We start from the raw sequence: 18,075 nt of genomic DNA, 5'->3' as shown, positions 1-18,075 counted from the left end.
TATCCAACTAGATGATGGTTGTTGAGATATAAAACTTATTAAAATAGATGATGGTTGTTGAGATATAAAACTTATCCAAATAGATGATGGTTGTTGAGATATAAAACCTAGCCAAATAGATGATGGTTGTTGAGATATAAAACCTAGCCAAATAGATGATGGTTGTTGAGATATAAAACCTAGCCAAATAGATGATGGTTGTTGAGATATAAAACTTATCCAAATAGATGATGGTTGTTGAGATATAAAACTTATCCAACTAGATGATGGTTGTTGAGATATAAAACTTATCCAACTAGATGATGGTTGTTGAGATATAAAACTTATCCAACTAGATGATGGTTGTTGAGATATAAAACTTATCCAACTAGATGATGGTTGTTGAGATATAAAACTTATCCAACTAGATGATGGTTGTTGAGATATAAAACTTATCCAACTAGATGATGGTTGTTGAGATATAAAACCTAGCCAAATAGATGATGGTTGTTGAGATATAAAACCTAGCCAAATAGATGATGGTTGTTGAGATATAAAACTTATCCAAATAGATGATGGTTGTTGAGATATAAAACTTATCCAAATAGATGATGGTTGTTGAGATATAAAACTTATTAAAATAGATGATGGTTGTTGAGATATAAAACTTATCCAAATAGATGATGGTTGTTGAGATATAAAACCTAGCCAAATAGATGATGGTTGTTGAGATATAAAACCTATCCAAATAGATGATGGTTGTTGAGATATAAAACTTATCCAAATAGATGATGGTTGTTGAGATATAAAACTTATCCAACTAGATGATGGTTGTTGAGATATAAAACCTAGCCAAATAGATGATGGTTGTTGAGATATAAAACCTAGCCAAATAGATGATGGTTGTTGAGATATAAAACCTAGCCAAATAGATGATGGTGAAATGTGTTAAACTACAGTAAATAGATGTAGGTTGCTGTCTTTCTAAAGGGGGTTGTTTGGGGGTTTGTCTCCTGCCATCCTGCTTTAAACAGAGTCATGCAGGGCTTCCACAGAAAGTTCCCCATTGTTCTCAGAGCAGTAGTGCTGAAGCCAGGGATCGTCCGATGGGAGGCTCTCTGGTCAAACGGGGATACACTCTGTGGCTTTGCTGACCTCCGCGTTTTCCCCTCAGGGAGGAATGTGGACTGGCGTGGGAATGGGGCATGCACAAGCATGGCCCCCTACTGTCCCTGTCCCACACAGAGATCCAGCACCCTGTCCTATGATAATGACATTTAGAAGATGTGTGTTCAATACTGTGTAGCTACTAGTACTGGCCTGTTAGGAATGTAAGGTTAAGACTGACGAGGCCTGTGTTCTGTTGGGATATGTGTAACATTCTCAGTATGACTTGTGCTAGTACATGTCATATATATGATCTGCATGTGATTGTGGGTGTGTGTTTATCTTTATGTATCTGCCTGTTTGTATCTGTGCTTGTATAGTAAGTACAGTATGTACATGAGGGTATGGGTATTTTGTGTGTGTGTGTGTGTGTGTACTCACACTCATGTGCATGTATGAGCTCCATGTCTGGGGCAGAGAGGTTCCCTTCTCTGTCAGATACCTCCCACACTCCAGGCTGTCTGTGTGAGAGAGAGAGAGAGGGAAAGAGTGATGTAGGGCCTTGCTGACAGCCACAGGAAACAGCAGCTGCTGCGGGGAGACCCAGGGCACAGCCCCTCAGAGGCAGGGAGGGAGGGGAGAGGCCTGGACCTGAGCCTCAGCACTGGAGCTCACAGCTCTGCCTGCAGAGGGGGTGTTCTCATGTCACTCCCTTTCCACTAGTGTCATACTGGATGTGTAAAGCTAGGGCCACACACACCATCTGAAGAAATCTACACTGGACTTTTTAACCTGCCACACTGTTAGACAGATAAAAAAACTAGATTTTCTCAGACCCTAGCTTGAGAGAGGAAGGGAGACTAGAATGTATGCCAGTCCATCACAGATCAGGCATACCATACTCCACCCACCACCCTCCACCTTCCACCTCCTGACTGATGCCTGGCTGGGTGCGTCATGGAAACAGCATCTCTCCTCTGACTCAGCCTGCCTCTCTTTTCTCTCCTCTCCCTGCCAGCCCAGAGATCACATCATATCACACCACTCATCTCTTTGGCACAGACACTGTCTCACTCTCTATGGCACAGACACGGTCTCCGTCTCTATGGCACAGACACTGTCTCACTCTCTATGGCACAGACACGGTCTCCGTCTCTATGGCACAGACACTGTCTCACTCTCTATGGCACAGACACTGTCTCGCTGTCTATGGCACAGACACTGTCTCGCTCTCTATGGCACAGACACTGTCTCGCTCTCTATGGCACAGACACTGTCTCGCTCTCTATGGCACAGACACTGTCTCACTCTCTATGGCACAGACACTGTCTCACTCTCTATGGCACAGACACTGTCTAGCTCTCTATGGCACAGACACTGTCTCGCTCTCTATGGCACAGACACTGTCTCGCTCTCTATGGCACAGACATTGTCTCGCTCTCTATGGCACAGACACTGTCTCGCTGTCTATGGCACAGACACTGTCTCGCTCTCTATGGCACAGACACTGTCTCGCTCTCTATGGCACAGACACTGTCTCACTCTCTATGGCACAGACACTGTCTCAGTCTCTATGGCACAGACACTGTCTAGCTCTCTATGGCACAGACACTGTCTCGCTCTCTATGGCACAGACACTGTCTCGCTCTCTATGGCACAGACATTGTCTCGCTCTCTCTGGCACAGACACGGTCTCGCTCTCTCTGGCACAGACACGGTCTCACTCTCTATGGCACAGACACTGTCTAGCTCTCTATGGCACAGACACTGTCTCAGTCTCTATGGCACAGACACTGTCTAGCTCTCTATGGCACAGACACTGTCTCGCTCTCTATGGCACAGACACTGTCTCGCTCTCTATGGCACAGACACTGTCTCAGTCTCTATGGCACAGACACTGTCTCAGTCTCTATGGCACAGACACTGTCTCGCTCTCTATGGCACAGACACTGTCTCAGTCTCTATGGCACAGACACTGTCTCGCTCTCTATGGCACAGACACTGTCTCAGTCTCTATGGCACAGACACTGTCTAGCTCTCTATGGCACAGACACTGTCTCGCTCTCTATGGCACAGACACTGTCTCGCTCTCTATGGCACAGACACTGTCTCGCTCTCTATGGCACAGACACTGCATCAGGGACTGACTACACAGTGACTGTACTGTCTGCATATTTTCTATCCCACTCCATTTTGGGCATGTGTGTATCATTGAAGACAAAATTTATACAGTATATACAAGAATACAAAATGTTTCCCTTTGCATGGACAGTTGATCTACCGTGACGAGCTAGGCACCGTGTTTCAGTCATCTACCGTGACGAGCTAGGCACCGTGTTTCAGTCATCTACCGAGACGAGTTAGGCACCGTGTTTCAGTCATCTACCGTGACGAGCTAGGCACCGTGCTTCAGTCATTTACCGTGACGAGCTAGGCACCGTGTTTCAGTCATCTACCGTGAGGAGCTAGGCACCGTGTTTCAGTCATCTACCGTGACGAGCTAGGCACCGTGTTTCAGTCATCTACCGTGACGAGCTAGGCACCGTGTTTCAGTCATCTACCGTGGCGAGCTAGTCACAGTATGTCAGTCATCTACCGTGGCGAGCTAGGCACCGTGTTTCAGTCATCTACCATGACGAGCTTGGCACAGCATTTCAGTCATCTACCGTGACGAGCTAGGCACCGTGTTTCAGTCATCTACCATGACGAGCTAGGCACCGTGTTTCAGTCATCTACCGTGGCGAGCTAGGCACCGTGTTTCAGTCATCTACCGTGACGAGCTAGGCACAGCATTTCAGTCATCTACCGTGACGAGCTAGGCACCGTGTTTCAGTCATCTACCGTGACGAGCTAGGCACCGTGTTTCAGTCATCTACCGTGACGAGCTAGGCACCGTGTTTCAGTCATCTACCATGACGAGCTTGGCACAGCATTTCAGTCATCTACCGTGACGAGTTTCAGTCATCCCAGAGGAAAGTGAGAATGTGTGTGAGAGAGAGTGATATTTTGATTGTGTGTGTATATGCCTGAGTTTGTACGCCCGCGAGTGTGTGTGTGTGTATTTACGGACATGAGTGCGTGTGAAAGCCGTTCTGCTCTCTCAGCGTTTGTGCGTGCTGAGGCTTTGTGGTGACCGTGGGCGGGGCTGTGTCTGTGTGCAGGGTTTTGCTGCGGGTTAGAATGCTCTACTACCTGAAACAAGAGGTGATGGGAAGCCAGTCACAGAAGATACTAGACGGCGTGGACTCCAGGTGAGCTGAACTTTCACCTCTTTTACAACCAAACAGCTCTGAACATTGTCAGACACCCTTAGAGTGGAGAACACAACATTTCCAAAGCTCACTGATGCTCTCTCTGTCTATCCTCTAATTGGTCATTTCAGTTATTAGATTATTTGAAGAGGATTACGCTATTTAATCCATTATTTTGAGATGGTCGGATTGATCGGTGGCTATTCAGGCTAGACTGAATGTTATGCCAACCAGTTCAGCCAGGCTGCCAGCACTATGCCAGTATTTGTTTAAGTTTGGGATTTCTGGTAAGCTGCTGGCATGCAAATTCAGCTGACACATCGTTTTAGAAGGTTCCGTTTACATTCACTTTTTAAATAGAAACTTGTTCATTCATAGGCCCATGTTGTTCATGTTTTCCACAGTAAGGACATAGACCAAACATGACAGGTTGTTCCCATACATACTGTAGCTGTCTCTATCTATCACCATGTCTGAAGGAGGGCACAGCTAGTCAGACTCAGGGAAGGAAAGTCCATGTATGAAGGAGGGCACAGCTAGTCAGACTCAGGGAAGGAAAGTCCATGTATGAAGGAGGGCACAGCTAGTCAGACTCAGGGAAGGAAAGTCAATGTCTGAAGGAGGGCACAGCTAGTCAGACTCAGGGAAGGAAAGTCCATGTCTAAAGGAGGGCACAGCTAGTCAGACTCAGGGAAGGAAAGTCCATGTCTGAAGGAGGGCACAGCTAGTCAGACTCGGGGAAGGAAAGTCCATGTCTGAAGGAGGGCACAGCTAGTCAGACTCAGGGAAGGAAAGTCCATGTATGAAGGAGGGCACAGCTAGTCAGACTCAGGGAAGGAAGGTCCATGTATGAAGGAGGGCACAGCTAGTCAGACTCAGGGAAGGAAGGTCCATGTATGAAGGAGGGCACAGCAAGTCAGACTCAGGGAAGGAAAGTCCATGTCTGAAGGAGGGCACAGCTAGTCCGACTCAGGGAAGGAAAGTCCATGTATGAAGGAGGGCACAGCTAGTCAAACTCAGGGAAGGAAAGTCCATGTATGAAGGAGGGCACAGCTAGTCAGACTCAGGGAAGGAAAGTCCATGTATGAAGGAGGGCACAGCTAGTCAGACTCAGGGAAGGAAAGTCCATGTATGAAGGAGGGCACAGCTAGTCAGACTCAGGGAAGGAAGGTCCATGTATGAAGGAGGGCACAGCTAGTCAGACTCAGGGAAGGAAAGTCCATGTATGAAGGAGGGCACAGCTAGTCAGACTCAGGGAAGGAAGGTCCATGTATGAAGGAGGGCACAGCTAGTCCGACTCAGGGAAGGAAAGTCCATGTCTGAAGGAGGTCACAGCTAGTCAGACTCAGGGAAGGAAAGTCCATGTATGAAGGAGGGCACAGCTAGTCAGACTCGGGGAAGGAAGGTCCATGTATGAAGGAGGGCACGGCTAGTCCGACTCAGGGGAAAGTCAGTAGTCACTCCACCTGCTGTTTAAAGATGGAACAGCAGCGTCTCAGAACCAATACTATTGAGGAGTGTATACAGAAGAGGGTGAGGAAAAACGTTGAGTATTTTTAGTCCCCAGAGACATTTTCAGCCTTCATGCTGAACTAAAAGTCTTATTGGAGCTCATGGTTTTAGGTGTACCACGCTGTTGCTTATCTGAGAATCTATGTTGGGATGGAAACCCAGCTGTCATAGTACCCATGAGTCCCCCATGCTGTTGTACCCATAAGTCCCTGTTCCTCCTGTCATGTTGTGTTCTGTCCACACCCCCTTCTCCTCATCAGTGAGATCAAGATCTGGGTTCCTGAGCCCGACAGCTCTGAGTTACCAGCCCTGTGGTGGGACAACATCTCTGACAAGTGTCTGCTGTTGGGGGTTTACAAGCACGGTGAGTCGACAACAGGGACCAGGGATGTGCTAACTGATCCACAGGCCTGAGACATCTAGAATGTGCGATAATAATGTGTGATACAGTCATTAAACTATGATGTATTGGGCATGTATTCTAAGTGAGTTTACTAGAATGGATATAGGAACAGAGCCAAGTCAAATGTAGAGAGTGGAAAAGGGTCAGGGGAATTCATCAGATACGGTGTAGTATGTACAATTCTGAGTTAGTGTCATGTGGAAAATGTACTGTATGTGTTTTCATGTTCTTCCACGGGGATGTAGTTAACACTGGATGACAGCTGTCACACTCACCTTTAGGGGAAAGTGGTCAGCTGTATGCTTGTTTTTTATCTCTTCATGTTTCCAAGTTCTAACCTCTGTTTGCTTACCTCTCCACTGTGGTCCACTATACAGGTTATGAGAAGTATAACACAGTGCGTGCAGACCCTGCCCTCTGCTTCCTAGAGCGGGTGGGCCGGCCAGACGAGAAGGCCATCGCTGCTGAACAGAGAGCCAATGACTTCATGGATGGGTAGGTAACATTACACATCATGACTGACTGACTGAGTCAGGTAGTTAGCTTGTCGGTCTCCTCCACTGACTCAGACAGGGCTTAAACACACAATGACACACTTAAAAAGTTTCAGTTGTTGTAACACTTTTTATAACCAGTCATTAAACTATGATAGAAAAGGAAGAAACCAGAAACTGATATTATTGTAAAAACCTTTTCTGAAGTGAATCTGAGTCCGTGTTTAGTTCAGAGCTGTTAGGAGCTGCCTGCAAGTTCCCCTGTCTGTTACCTTGTGTGGCCCTTGCTGACTGACTGAATAACTGGCTGACTTACTGGCTGGCTGGCTGACGGTTGTTATCTGTGTTTGCAGGGACGTGGATGACCCAGAATACAAGCCTGCCCCAGCCTTGCTGAAGGACGATATGGAGGTGAGGCCACAGTGAACGGGGGCAGAACAGAGCCAGCACAGCAACAGATAAGGCTCCTGTACACACTGACTGGCATGTGTATTCTCTGCCCCTGTAGAGACTAGGCAATACAGGTTGTTGAGTGTTATTGTGTCCAGTTCTGTGTCCAGTGTTTTAACACACACTTCTCTCCTCCATAGGATGACGCCTCCTCTCCTGGAGACCTGGTTGTCACAGACAACCCTGGAGGTCAGTTACATCTTGCTATTCAGTCTCTTTCTACTCAGCTTTTGTACTATCACAACCAATACACATCATATTACAATATCTAGTACAAGTCACTACTACTATTACAAATATTGCTACTACAAGTCACTACTACTACTACCAGTCACTACTACTACCAGTCACCACTACTACTGCTACTACCAGTCACTGCTACCACTACTACTACCAGTCAATGCTACTACTACTACCAGTCACTGCTACTACTACTACCAGTCACCACTACTACTGCTACTACCAGTCACTACTACTACTACTACTACTACTACTACTACTACCACTACTACTACCAGTCACTGCTACTACTACCAGTCACTGCTACTGCTACTACTACTACTACTACTACAACCAGTCACCGCTACTACTACTACCAGTCACTGCTACTACTACTACTACTACTACTACTACCAGTCACTGCTACTACTACAACCAGTCACCGCTACTACTACTACTACTACTACTACTACTACCAGTCACTGATACTACTACTACCAGTCACCACCAGTACTACTACTACTACTACTACTACTACTACTACTACCACCAGTCACTGATACTACTACTACCAGTCACCACCACCACTACTACTACTACTACTACTACTACTACTACCAGTCACCACCAGTACTGCTACTACTGCTATTACTACTACTACTACTACTACTACCACCAGTACTGCTACTACTGCTATTACTACTACTACTACTACTACTACTACTACCAGTCACCACCAGTACTACTACTACTACTACCACCAGTCACTGCTACTGCTACTACTACCAGTCACTACTACTACAAGTCACCACTACTACTGCTACTACCAGTCACTTCTGCTACTACTACTACTACATGTCACTACTACTACCTGTCACTACTACTACCAGTCACTACTACTACCATTCACTACTACTACCAGTCACCACTACTACTGCTACTACTACTACTACTACTACCAGTCACTGCTACTACTACCAGTCACTGCTACTGCTACTACTACTACTACTACAACCAGTCACTGCTACTACTCAAGTCACCACCAGTACTACTACTACTACTACTACTACTACTACTACTACTACTACAACCAGTCACTGCTACTACTACTACTACTACTACTACCAGTCACTGCTACTACTACTACCAGTCACCACCAGTACTACTACTACTGCCAGTCACTGCTACTACTACTACTACTACTACTACTGCTGCTACTAGCACCAGTCACTACTATTACAAACAGTCACTACTACTAGTGCTACTACTACTGAAACTACTACAACTTCTTCCACTACTATAAAACAACTTAAAAAGCATTCTCCCAGGTTAAACAATGTGTGTGTTGTGTATGTGTGCTCTCCAGAGGGTGCTCCAGTGATGATGGAAGGGTTAGGTGGAGGAGGAGGAGATGCAGCCTACTGGCCCTCCTCCTCAGTACTAACAGCCAGACTGAGACGTCTGATCACAGCCTCTCAGCGCTACACCAAGTCCAGACAGATCCTCCACATCCACCAGACCCAGACCCAGCACACCACCCATGTCACGCCCTCACTGTGTCCCCTGCCACCCACCCTCAACGACACTATCAACCCCAAGATGGCCGCCAAGATAGAACGCCAGCAGAGGTGAGTGAAGCTGCAAGGCCTGGACAGAAACGTAAAGTTAGCCACGGTCTATAACTTATACCACTGTCTCATTCTCTCTTCCTCTTTCTGTCCTCCCTCTCTCTGTGTATATCTCTATCTCTACCCCTGTTTTTATTTCTCTCTGTTTCTCTCTCCCTCCCTCTCTCCCCAGATGGACGAGGCGAGAGGAAGCTGATTTTTACCGTGTGGTGTCTACCTTTGGTGTGGTGTTTGACCCAGACCTGGGCCGTTTCGACTGGACCAAGTTCAGAGCCATGGCTCGGCTGCACAAGAAGACAGACGAGAGTCTGCAGAAGTACCTGTGGGCCTTCACTGCCATGTGCAGGAGAGTGTGTCGCCTGCCACCAAGAGAAGGAGGTGAGAGAGATACTGTTCATCTGTGCTGTGCCACCTGTAGAAAGGGTGTGGAAGTCAATATACTTGTAAGCTGTATACTGTGTTGTTTATTAGAGGAGTTGTGTGCTTACTAATACCTGCTGATAATGTGCTACATACAGTATGTATGTCAAGGTTAATGATTTAAGGAAGTGCTGGGGAAACAAGCATGTGATAAGGTTAACGATCAATGGAAAGTTAAACAGCGAGAGGAATGAGTTCACACAAAATGCAAATACAGATGTATGAATTATGCAGGACAGCCTTATTCTCTCTCTCCCTCTCTCTAGACACAGCAGTGGACCCCTCTCTGTCCATTCAGCCCATCACAGAGGAGCGTGCATCTCGTACCCTCTACAGAGTAGAGCTGCTACGCCAGGTCAGGGAACAGGTCCTGCGCCACCCCTTGCTCTATGAGCGCCTGCCCTTGTGCCAGCTGGGCTCGGACCTGCCCGTGTGGTGGGAGACCAGTACCCACGACCGAGACCTCCTAATTGGGGCCGCCAAGCACGGCGTCAGCCGCACAGACTACCACATCCTCCGAGACCCAGAGCTCTGCTTCATGGCTGCCCAGCGCAACTACAGCCAGAATAAAGGAGTCCAACTGCCATCCCAGACCCCTACTCCGCTCCTGAATCCCCAGTACCAGGCTAGTAGAGACCCAGCCTTGGCAGAGTGCCCTGTGCCTGCCCAGAGGGAGAGGGAGGACATCCCGGGGGCAGTGCCCAAAGAAGAACCTTTCTCGGAGGGGGAGGAGTGCATGGAGAGAGGGGATCAGGTGGAGAGGTGGAGTCCCCAGCCTGCCCCTCTCACCCCTACAGGGATAGAGGAGAAGCCTGACCTGGGGGTGGTGAAAGTAGAGAACGAGAGCCACATGGTGGCGGCACGGACCAAGCCACTCACACCCAACTCAGCCGCCAGGAAAGAGAAGAAAGCCAATAAAAGAAGTCGAAGAGAGGCCAGACGAGCCGCCTCCGCAGCATCAGACTCCGACTCGGATGGCTCCTCCTCCAGCTCTTCATCACGATCTTCTTCATCATCGTCATCGTCGTCCTCTTCCTCCTCACGCTCCGGATCCAGCTCCTCTTCATCTTCATCCTGCTCATCAGGCTCCTCATCTTCCTCTTCCTCATCTTCATCTTCCTCTGTTAACAGTGAGAGTGAGGGAGAGGAAGGAAAGACCAAGGGTGAGTGCTGCTATTATTCTTTTGGTTCTTGCAGTGAAAGACTTTTACAGTACCGTTGAGGCAATCAATGTTGTAAATATGCCAAGGTAGTTAGGCTGTCTGAAGTTGTGTTGTATATTTTGAGGTTTTCTGAAGTAGAGTTATATTGCATGTTCTTCCAGTTCCGACAGTGGCCATCGTGAAAGGATTTGACGAAGACAGTGTGGCGTCTCTCAGCACCACTCAGGATGAGATGCAGGACAGTCACGTGACAGAGAACGGCAGCAACAACTCACACCACCACCCCTTCCAGGGAGGATACATGCTGGCTGCATCCTACTGGCCCAAGGTAAACACACACACCAAACCTCTAAGTGTTTCAGTTCTAGCCTGAGTTAGTTTCCTGAGAATCCCAACCATGTTGAAACAGCCCTTAGGAGAGTGCTGTTCACGTTAATCCAGTTTTATTTCATCCTTCCACCAGACGATATAGTCCGGGCAAAAGCCAATCAGCATCCAGGATCCAAACAACTTGTTTTATAATGTCCCCTGTCCCCCTGTAGGACCGTGTGATGATCAACCGTCTGGACAGTATCTGCCAAGCAGTGCTGAAGGGGAAATGGCCGGGGACCCGGCGGTCGTACGAGGCAGGAGGGGCCGTAGCCTCCTTCTACACCACCAAGCTGCTGGACAATGCAGCTGCGGCCAACAACAGCAGCAACCTCTGCTCAGCTTCCGCCTTGGCCTCAGAGGACCCCTCTGCCTCCCCTCAGGGTTCAAAGGTGAAGAAGCATGTTGCAGGAGAAAAGGAGTTCTCAGTGAAAATGAATGAAGTATGTTGATTTCCGTTACTCCCCTCTCGTAGGACCCCACACTACTCCAAAGCCTAATTCTGGTGTTTCAGCATGTTTTGTTGGGGATTTTGATTTTGTTGTTTTGGCTGCTGCCTAGAACACTGATTTGTTTAATAGTAATACCCTCTTTAATTTCTACCCACTCCATGTGGATTGGGATCTGGGCTGTAATTACATTTTTACATAAATCAGTCGTTCATGGATGGGAAGCTAATAAGAAGCTTAGTGTGGGGAGACACTGGGGTTTGAGAAGGTTCATCTGATTGAGATGGGGCTGGCTCGCTATTGTGGGGAATTGTGATGGGGCTCTAGTACTGTGGGTGTTTTGTCTCTAATGGGGCTGATAGCAGCTGGGCTATTAACCATGCAGGCCTGCTTCCTGCTTGCTTTAATACTACAGTAGCTAGCTATGAGCCTACATTGCCATAGCAACAGAGGGAGGAGCATTTGTGTCAAATATTCAATAAAATGGCCACTGACTGCTGAAAGCCACAGCCTTCCCTGTGACATAGTCCTTTAGTAATCTCCTGACATTGCATAGTCAACTTACCCTATACGCTTCTAGCTGCTACAGTATATGCTGTGTCCATACCCATAACTATCCCTACTTCCAACTTCCAAGAATACAGAATGCTCTTAGAGCAAAGCCTTACAAGCCAACAAACTATTGTGCCAATGCAGTGAAAATCAAAACAAGCACTTAGACCCCCTCCCTTTTTCTGTTATGTTTTGGCTCGTTTTTTTCTGTAGAAGGGGCTCCAATGCCATCAGACAGTGTGACCTTGTGTTTCTGTGTAATTGACTGACCGCCCCTCTCTCTGCAGCAGGAGGGGGGTCTGAAGCTGACCTTCCAGAAGCAGGGTCCCGGCCAGCCCCTGAAAAGGCCCCTGGAGCCTGAGGAGGGGCCCCTTAGCCAGCAGCAGTACCTTACAAGGCTCCATGAGCTCCAGAGTGCCTCAGACACCAGTCTGGCTGACTTCACCAAGCCCCAGGCTGCCAGCTTCCCACAGGGTACATACAGACTAGGGCTGACCACAAGTCCGGTTTTAACAGCAATGTATTGTTAGTTTATACAATTGAAAGTTCATTCCTGTCTGGTAAAGAATACCCTTCATGAGAAATCTCAAAGCTAAACTGTGAGCTTTTTAATTAGTATCACTAGATGGCAGCAAAGATACATTTCCCCATATGTTGTACATTCATGATGGTGATGGTGTGTACTGCTTTAGTCTTCTGTTTTAATCTGGGACACGTTGTTTGTGTGTTTCCAGCCTCTACAGGTCTGGCGGGTCAGATGAAGCTGAACGGAGGTATGGATGGCCAGCCGGTGGTGAAGAGGAGGAGAGGAAGGAGGAAGAATGTGGAGGGGATGGACCTGCTCTTTATGAACAGGAAAAGAGGACCAGCCGTGCCTGAAAGCGTAAGATCTTAATTTACTCTCTTTGGGGCTCTACGTCTTCCCTGTCAATCCTCTCACTCCTATCTTGCCATCTTAGGTCCTTCAAACATTTAGTCCTTAAACACTGGATACTGGAAAGCTACATGTGATTGCATGGTTTTAAGAGATATTTAAAGTTTGAAGAGTATGCCTAAATGTGTTTACCTAGCATTTGAAAATGAAATATAGGATTTACTGTGTGTACTGAAGTATAGGAGGCCGTATGAGGGCTGTGCTAGCATGTCTATACAAACACTAGCCACTAGAAATTCACTGATGGGATGATGTCTACCCTGCATCTCCAGGTGCCCCCGGCGTGGGGTGGTATGAGTCAGGCTGGCACTGGGCTGTCTATTGCCTCAGGGCAGGGTAGCCCCCTAGGGGCCCAGGGCCCTATGGACACAGAGAGCAGAGTCTCTGTCATCAACCTGAAAGATGGGACCCGTCTGGCCGGAGACGATGCCCCCAGGAGGAGGGAGCTGGAGCTGTGGCTCAAAGAACACCCAGGCTTTGTGGCTGACACAGGGGCCTTCATCCCTGTGAGTCCCTCCCTTCCTCTTCCTCACCCTCTGATTCTCCATTCCTCTATCCCTAACCCAGGGTTTATTAAGGGCTGTGAATTTACTGTACAACTACAATAGACATCCGTCAGGGTTACGGACAATTCCAGTCAGTCAGTTCATGACATAAACAGAAATTCCATCTGCATTTTGAATCAAAATGCAATTGACCCCAACCATGATTTCCATTGACAGTAGAAATGGTTTTGGATGTAGTCCTGTAGTTGAACCTCTGTATCCCTGACCCTCTCTTCTCCTCCTCAGGGAGTGAATAAGAGGCAGCTGGAGCAGTTCCAGCAGGATGGTAGACCCAAGCAGAAGAGGCATCGCTGCAGGAACCCCAACAAGATCGATGTCAACAGTCTGACAGGAGAGGAGAGGGTCCAGATCATCAACAGGAGAAATGCACGCAAGGTGAGGTGTGTGTGTGTGTGCGCGCGCGTGTGTGTGTGTGTGCGCGTGTATGTGTGTGTGTGTGTGTGTCTCATGTTGTCCTCCCGTCCTCTCCCCAGGTTGGTGGGGCCTTCGCCCCCCCTCTAAAGGACCTGTGTCGGTTCCTTCAGGAGAACCCAGAGTACGGGGTTCCACCAGAGTGGGCCGACGTCGTCAAGCAGTCGGTAAGTCTGATAGCCTTTACCTCCTTCATATGCTGTAGAACACCCCACAGGTCTACTTCACGTGTATACAAGAGGAATAATAGAACTACATGTATCTAGCTTGGCTAGTTGTCAGTGCAGTAACTGTGGTATAGTTAAGCAATAAGGCCGAGGGGCTGTGGTATATGGCCAATAAACCACGGCTAAGGGCTGTTCTTATGCACAACGCAATATGGTTTGCCATATACCACAAACCCCTGAGGTGCCTTATTGCTATTATAAACTGGTTACCAACGTAATTAGAGCAGTAAAAATACATGTTTTGTCATACCCGTGGTATACAGTCTGATTTTCCACGGGTGTCTGCCAATCAACATTCAGTGCTGGAACTACCCAGTTTCTAACTGTAGTTATGTAATGGTTGTTGATTAGAGTGCTAACCCTGTGTTTCTCTGTCTGTCCTTCAGGGCTACCTCCCAGAGAGCATGTTTGACCGGATCCTGACAGGACCCATCGTACCAGAGGAGGTGAGTCGGCGTGGACGGAGGCCCAAGAGCGCCCTGGCCAAGGCTGCAGCTACAGCCAACCAGGGGGCCCCATCCCTGGGCCTCAACCCCCTGCTGGCCAACGGCCTCCTCTCTGGCATGGATCTATCTAGTCTACAGGCCTTCCAGCAGAACCTCCAAAGTCTCCAGTCACTGCAGCTCACTGCCGGCCTCATGGGCCTGCCCACCGATGCTAACAACCTGGCCGCCATGTTTCCCATGATGCTCTCTGGCATGGCTGGGCTTCCCAACCTCCTGAGCATGGGGGGTCTGCTGGGGAAGCCCCCACAGGATGCCACGGGGGGAGCTGAGCAGAGGAAGAGGAAGAAGGGAAGCAGAGAAGGAGGAGGAGGGGAGCCCTCGTCTGCCTCCTCCAATGCCCCCTCCTCCTCCCACTCCCACGGCCTCTCCCACACCACGGACACCAAAGGTGAAAGGACAGAAGGTCAAAGCAGGGACGGGGACGGCCACGTCCCCAGTGTCCATTCCCCCTCCAGTTCCTCTGCCACCACCTCCACCACCACCCCACTAAGTGCTTCTGCTGCCCAGGCAGCCTCCAGTCACCCTCTGTCTCTTAACCCCTTGTTACTCTCCAGTATGCTTTACCCAGGGATGCTTCTCACTCCAGGCCTTAACCTTCCTGTGTCCACCACACAGCCACCACACAGTGACTCAAACAGTGACCACAAACCCCACAAGCCCACTAAGACCTCTAAGACCGCCCCCTCAAAACCTCTGTCGCCAAGGAGAACACCGGAGTGTCAGGAAGAGGAGGGTCTTAGTGACAAGAGGGAGGAGTCAGGGGAACACAAGGAGGAGAACAGTGGTCCAGAAGGCTCGGGGAAGGCGGAGTCATCTTCTTCATCAGAGTCTGGGAGCTCTTCTTCATCATCTGATGGGTCATCAGACTCCAGTGATGAAGACTGAACCTAATGAATATATAAATATATTTATGTATCTATTAGAAATGTACACACATACAGTACCAGCCAAAAGTTTGGACACACCTACTCATTCAAGGGTTTTACTATTTTCTGCATTGTAGAATAATAGTGAAGACATCAAACATATGAAATGACACATAGGGAATCATGTAGTAACCAAAAAAGTGTTCAACAAATTTTTGATTCTTCAAAGTAACCACCTTGATAGCTTTTCACACTCTTGGCATTCTCTCAACCAACTTCTCCTGGAATGCTTTTCCAACAGTTGAAGGAGTTGTTGGCTGCTTTTCCTTCACTCTGTGGTCCAACTCATCCCAAACCATCTCAATTGGGTTAGGTCAGGTGGTTGTGGAGGCCAGGTCATCTGATGCAGCACTCCATCACTCTCCTTGGTCAAATAGCCCTTACATAGCCAGGAGGTGTATTTTGGGTCATGGTCCTGTTGAAAAACAAATAATAGTCCCACTAAATGCAAACCATATGGGATGGCATATCACTGCAGAATGCTGTGGTATCCATGCTGTTTAAGTGTGCCTTGAATTCTAAATAAATCACAGACAGTGTCACCAGCAAAGCACCCCCACTCCATCACACCTCCTCTTCCATGCTTTACGGTGGGGACCACACATGCAGAGATTATCTCATCAGACCAAAGGACAGATTTTCACCGGTCTAATAGCCATTGCTTGTGTTTCTTGGCCTAAGCAAGTCTCTTCTTCTTACTGGTGTCCTTTAGTAGTGGTTTCTTTGCAGCAATTCGACCATGAAGGCCTGATTAAGTCTCCTCTGAACAGTTGATGTTGAGATGTGTCTGAAGGAAGCATTCATTTGGGCTCTGATCTGAGGTGTAGTTAACTCTAATGAACGTATCCTCTGCAGCTGAGGTAACTCTGTTTCTTCCTTTCCTCTGGCGGTCCTCACGAGAGCCAGCTTCATCATATTGCTTAATGGTTTTTGCCACTGCACTTAAAGAAACTTTCAAAGTTCTTGAAAATGTCCATATTGACTGACCTTCATGTCTTAAAGTAATGATGGACTATCATTTCTCTTTGCTCATTTGAGCTGTTCCACCCCTACCATGTCACAACACAACTGTTTGGCTCGAACGAATTACAAATAAATAAATTCCACAAATTAACTTTTAACAAGGCACACTTGTTAATTGAAATGCATTCCAGGGGACTACCTCATGAAGGTGGTTGAGAGAATAACAAGAGTGTGCAAAGCTGTCATCAAGGCAAAGGGTGGCTACTTTGAAGAATCTCCAAATATAAAATATATTTTGATATGTTTAACCATTTTTTTGGTTACTACTTGATTCCATATCTGTTATTTCATAGTTTTGATGTCTTCACTATTCTACAATGTAGAAAATAGTCAAAATAAAGAAAAACCCTGGAATGAATAGGCGTGTCCAAACTTTTGACTAGTGCTGTATATATTACACATATATATGGATTTCCCTGCACTTACGTTGTGATTTATTTTCATGTAAATACAGAAAACGAACTAAAATGTTGTGTAATAAAGACTACAAAAGTGACAAGACGAACCATGACCTAGAAGAAACTGAAATGAACTTTCTGTATTTGTTCAAAAAGGTACAATCTTGTTTTGAGAGACATTTTGCATGTCAAACTTTAGTAGATTTCTGAACTTTGTGAACTTGTATTAGGCCTACACACATTGATGTACAATTGCAACAAACTGAGAAAAAGAAATCAAAATGGCATTATTGTAATTATCATGTTGGGATTTAATTTTATTAAAAAAGAGGAAATAAATATGTGCTCTCTGCTGAGCTGTACTGTTCATATATTTTGTAGTGGGAGGAAAAGACTTTGAATATTTAGCTTTCCTTTGTAAATACTTTTACAGGTTTTCTTCTTGACACTTACAGTATACTTTGCGGATCATACGTTTGGAAAAGTCAGCAATAACTCGGGCAGCTAATGAATGTGACTGAAGCTGTAGATCCTTCATCAGCCATGCTTCTCACACAAGGGAGAGGTGTTCAGTCTCTGTTCCAATGTCCACACTAAGACAGTTATTCAAATGAAGAAATGTATTGGACATTCATTCTAAGTAGTATGCTAGTGTGCATTTTGGAATGTAGTCTCCCCTGCCTGTCTCGCACAACCAACACACATGGTTCTTTTGACACTGAGGTGCACTTTAGTTTCCCATATTACACTCGCTACCACATAACCAGTTGGGTCTACTCCCCTAAGGACTGAAAGGACAGCAACCTGACAGCAAGGCTGCGCCAAATGCTGCTTTCGCTGGGACAGAAAAGACACTAAATTCCACCCCAGTGTTTTTTAGACTGCATCGTTACCTCAGCAGAGTATAGAAGGGATTGAGTTCACTGCAAATACATCCTGTTGTGTGTGTATTGGCAAGGCTGGCTCACTCGTCCCCGCTGGGATCTGTGTTCTTCATGGCATACTCTTGAGAGCTTCCACTCACTTAGTCTCTTCCAGTGCCTTGAGTCTGCGAGACTACCACTCACTGTATTCTGGCTGTGTGTGTT

General features: G+C 47.2%; 1 protein-coding gene across 19 annotated transcripts in view; it reads left to right on the top strand.

The window, feature by feature from the left end:
• The window catches only part of LOC110506740 (ATP-dependent chromatin remodeler CHD9), a 131,503-nt gene extending 114,177 nt beyond the window's left edge, over window positions 1–17,326 (top strand). For 12 of the 19 annotated variants that reach the window (XM_090222614.1, XM_090222612.1, XM_090222628.1 and 9 more), the window contains 16 exons: window positions 4,248–4,337; window positions 6,110–6,213; window positions 6,630–6,747; window positions 7,100–7,157; window positions 7,337–7,385; window positions 8,782–9,043; window positions 9,216–9,421; window positions 9,730–10,626; window positions 10,788–10,954; window positions 11,169–11,438; window positions 12,284–12,470; window positions 12,731–12,879; window positions 13,203–13,436; window positions 13,722–13,871; window positions 13,970–14,074; window positions 14,521–17,326. In XM_090222614.1, the coding sequence (XP_090078740.1) occupies window positions 4,248–4,337; window positions 6,110–6,213; window positions 6,630–6,747; window positions 7,100–7,157; window positions 7,337–7,385; window positions 8,782–9,043; window positions 9,216–9,421; window positions 9,730–10,626; window positions 10,788–10,954; window positions 11,169–11,438; window positions 12,284–12,470; window positions 12,731–12,879; window positions 13,203–13,436; window positions 13,722–13,871; window positions 13,970–14,074; window positions 14,521–15,525 (4,051 nt within the window). In that variant the 3' untranslated portion in view covers window positions 15,526–17,326. The remainder of the gene's footprint in view (window positions 1–4,247; window positions 4,338–6,109; window positions 6,214–6,629; window positions 6,748–7,099; window positions 7,158–7,336; window positions 7,386–8,781; window positions 9,044–9,215; window positions 9,422–9,729; window positions 10,627–10,787; window positions 10,955–11,168; window positions 11,439–12,283; window positions 12,471–12,730; window positions 12,880–13,202; window positions 13,437–13,721; window positions 13,872–13,969; window positions 14,075–14,520) is intronic. The other 7 variants (XM_090222617.1, XM_090222616.1, XM_090222630.1 and 4 more) reach the window with 2 other exon arrangements.
• The last annotated feature ends 749 nt before the right edge of the window (window positions 17,327–18,075 follow it).

The sequence above is a fragment of the Oncorhynchus mykiss genome, chromosome 26, assembly GCF_057628025.1.
Source record: "Oncorhynchus mykiss isolate SJ-2025 chromosome 26, ASM5762802v1, whole genome shotgun sequence".
Lineage (NCBI taxonomy): Eukaryota > Metazoa > Chordata > Actinopteri > Salmoniformes > Salmonidae > Oncorhynchus > Oncorhynchus mykiss.
Note: the sequence above shows the minus strand (reverse complement) of the source record. Positions and strands in the feature narration are given on the sequence as shown.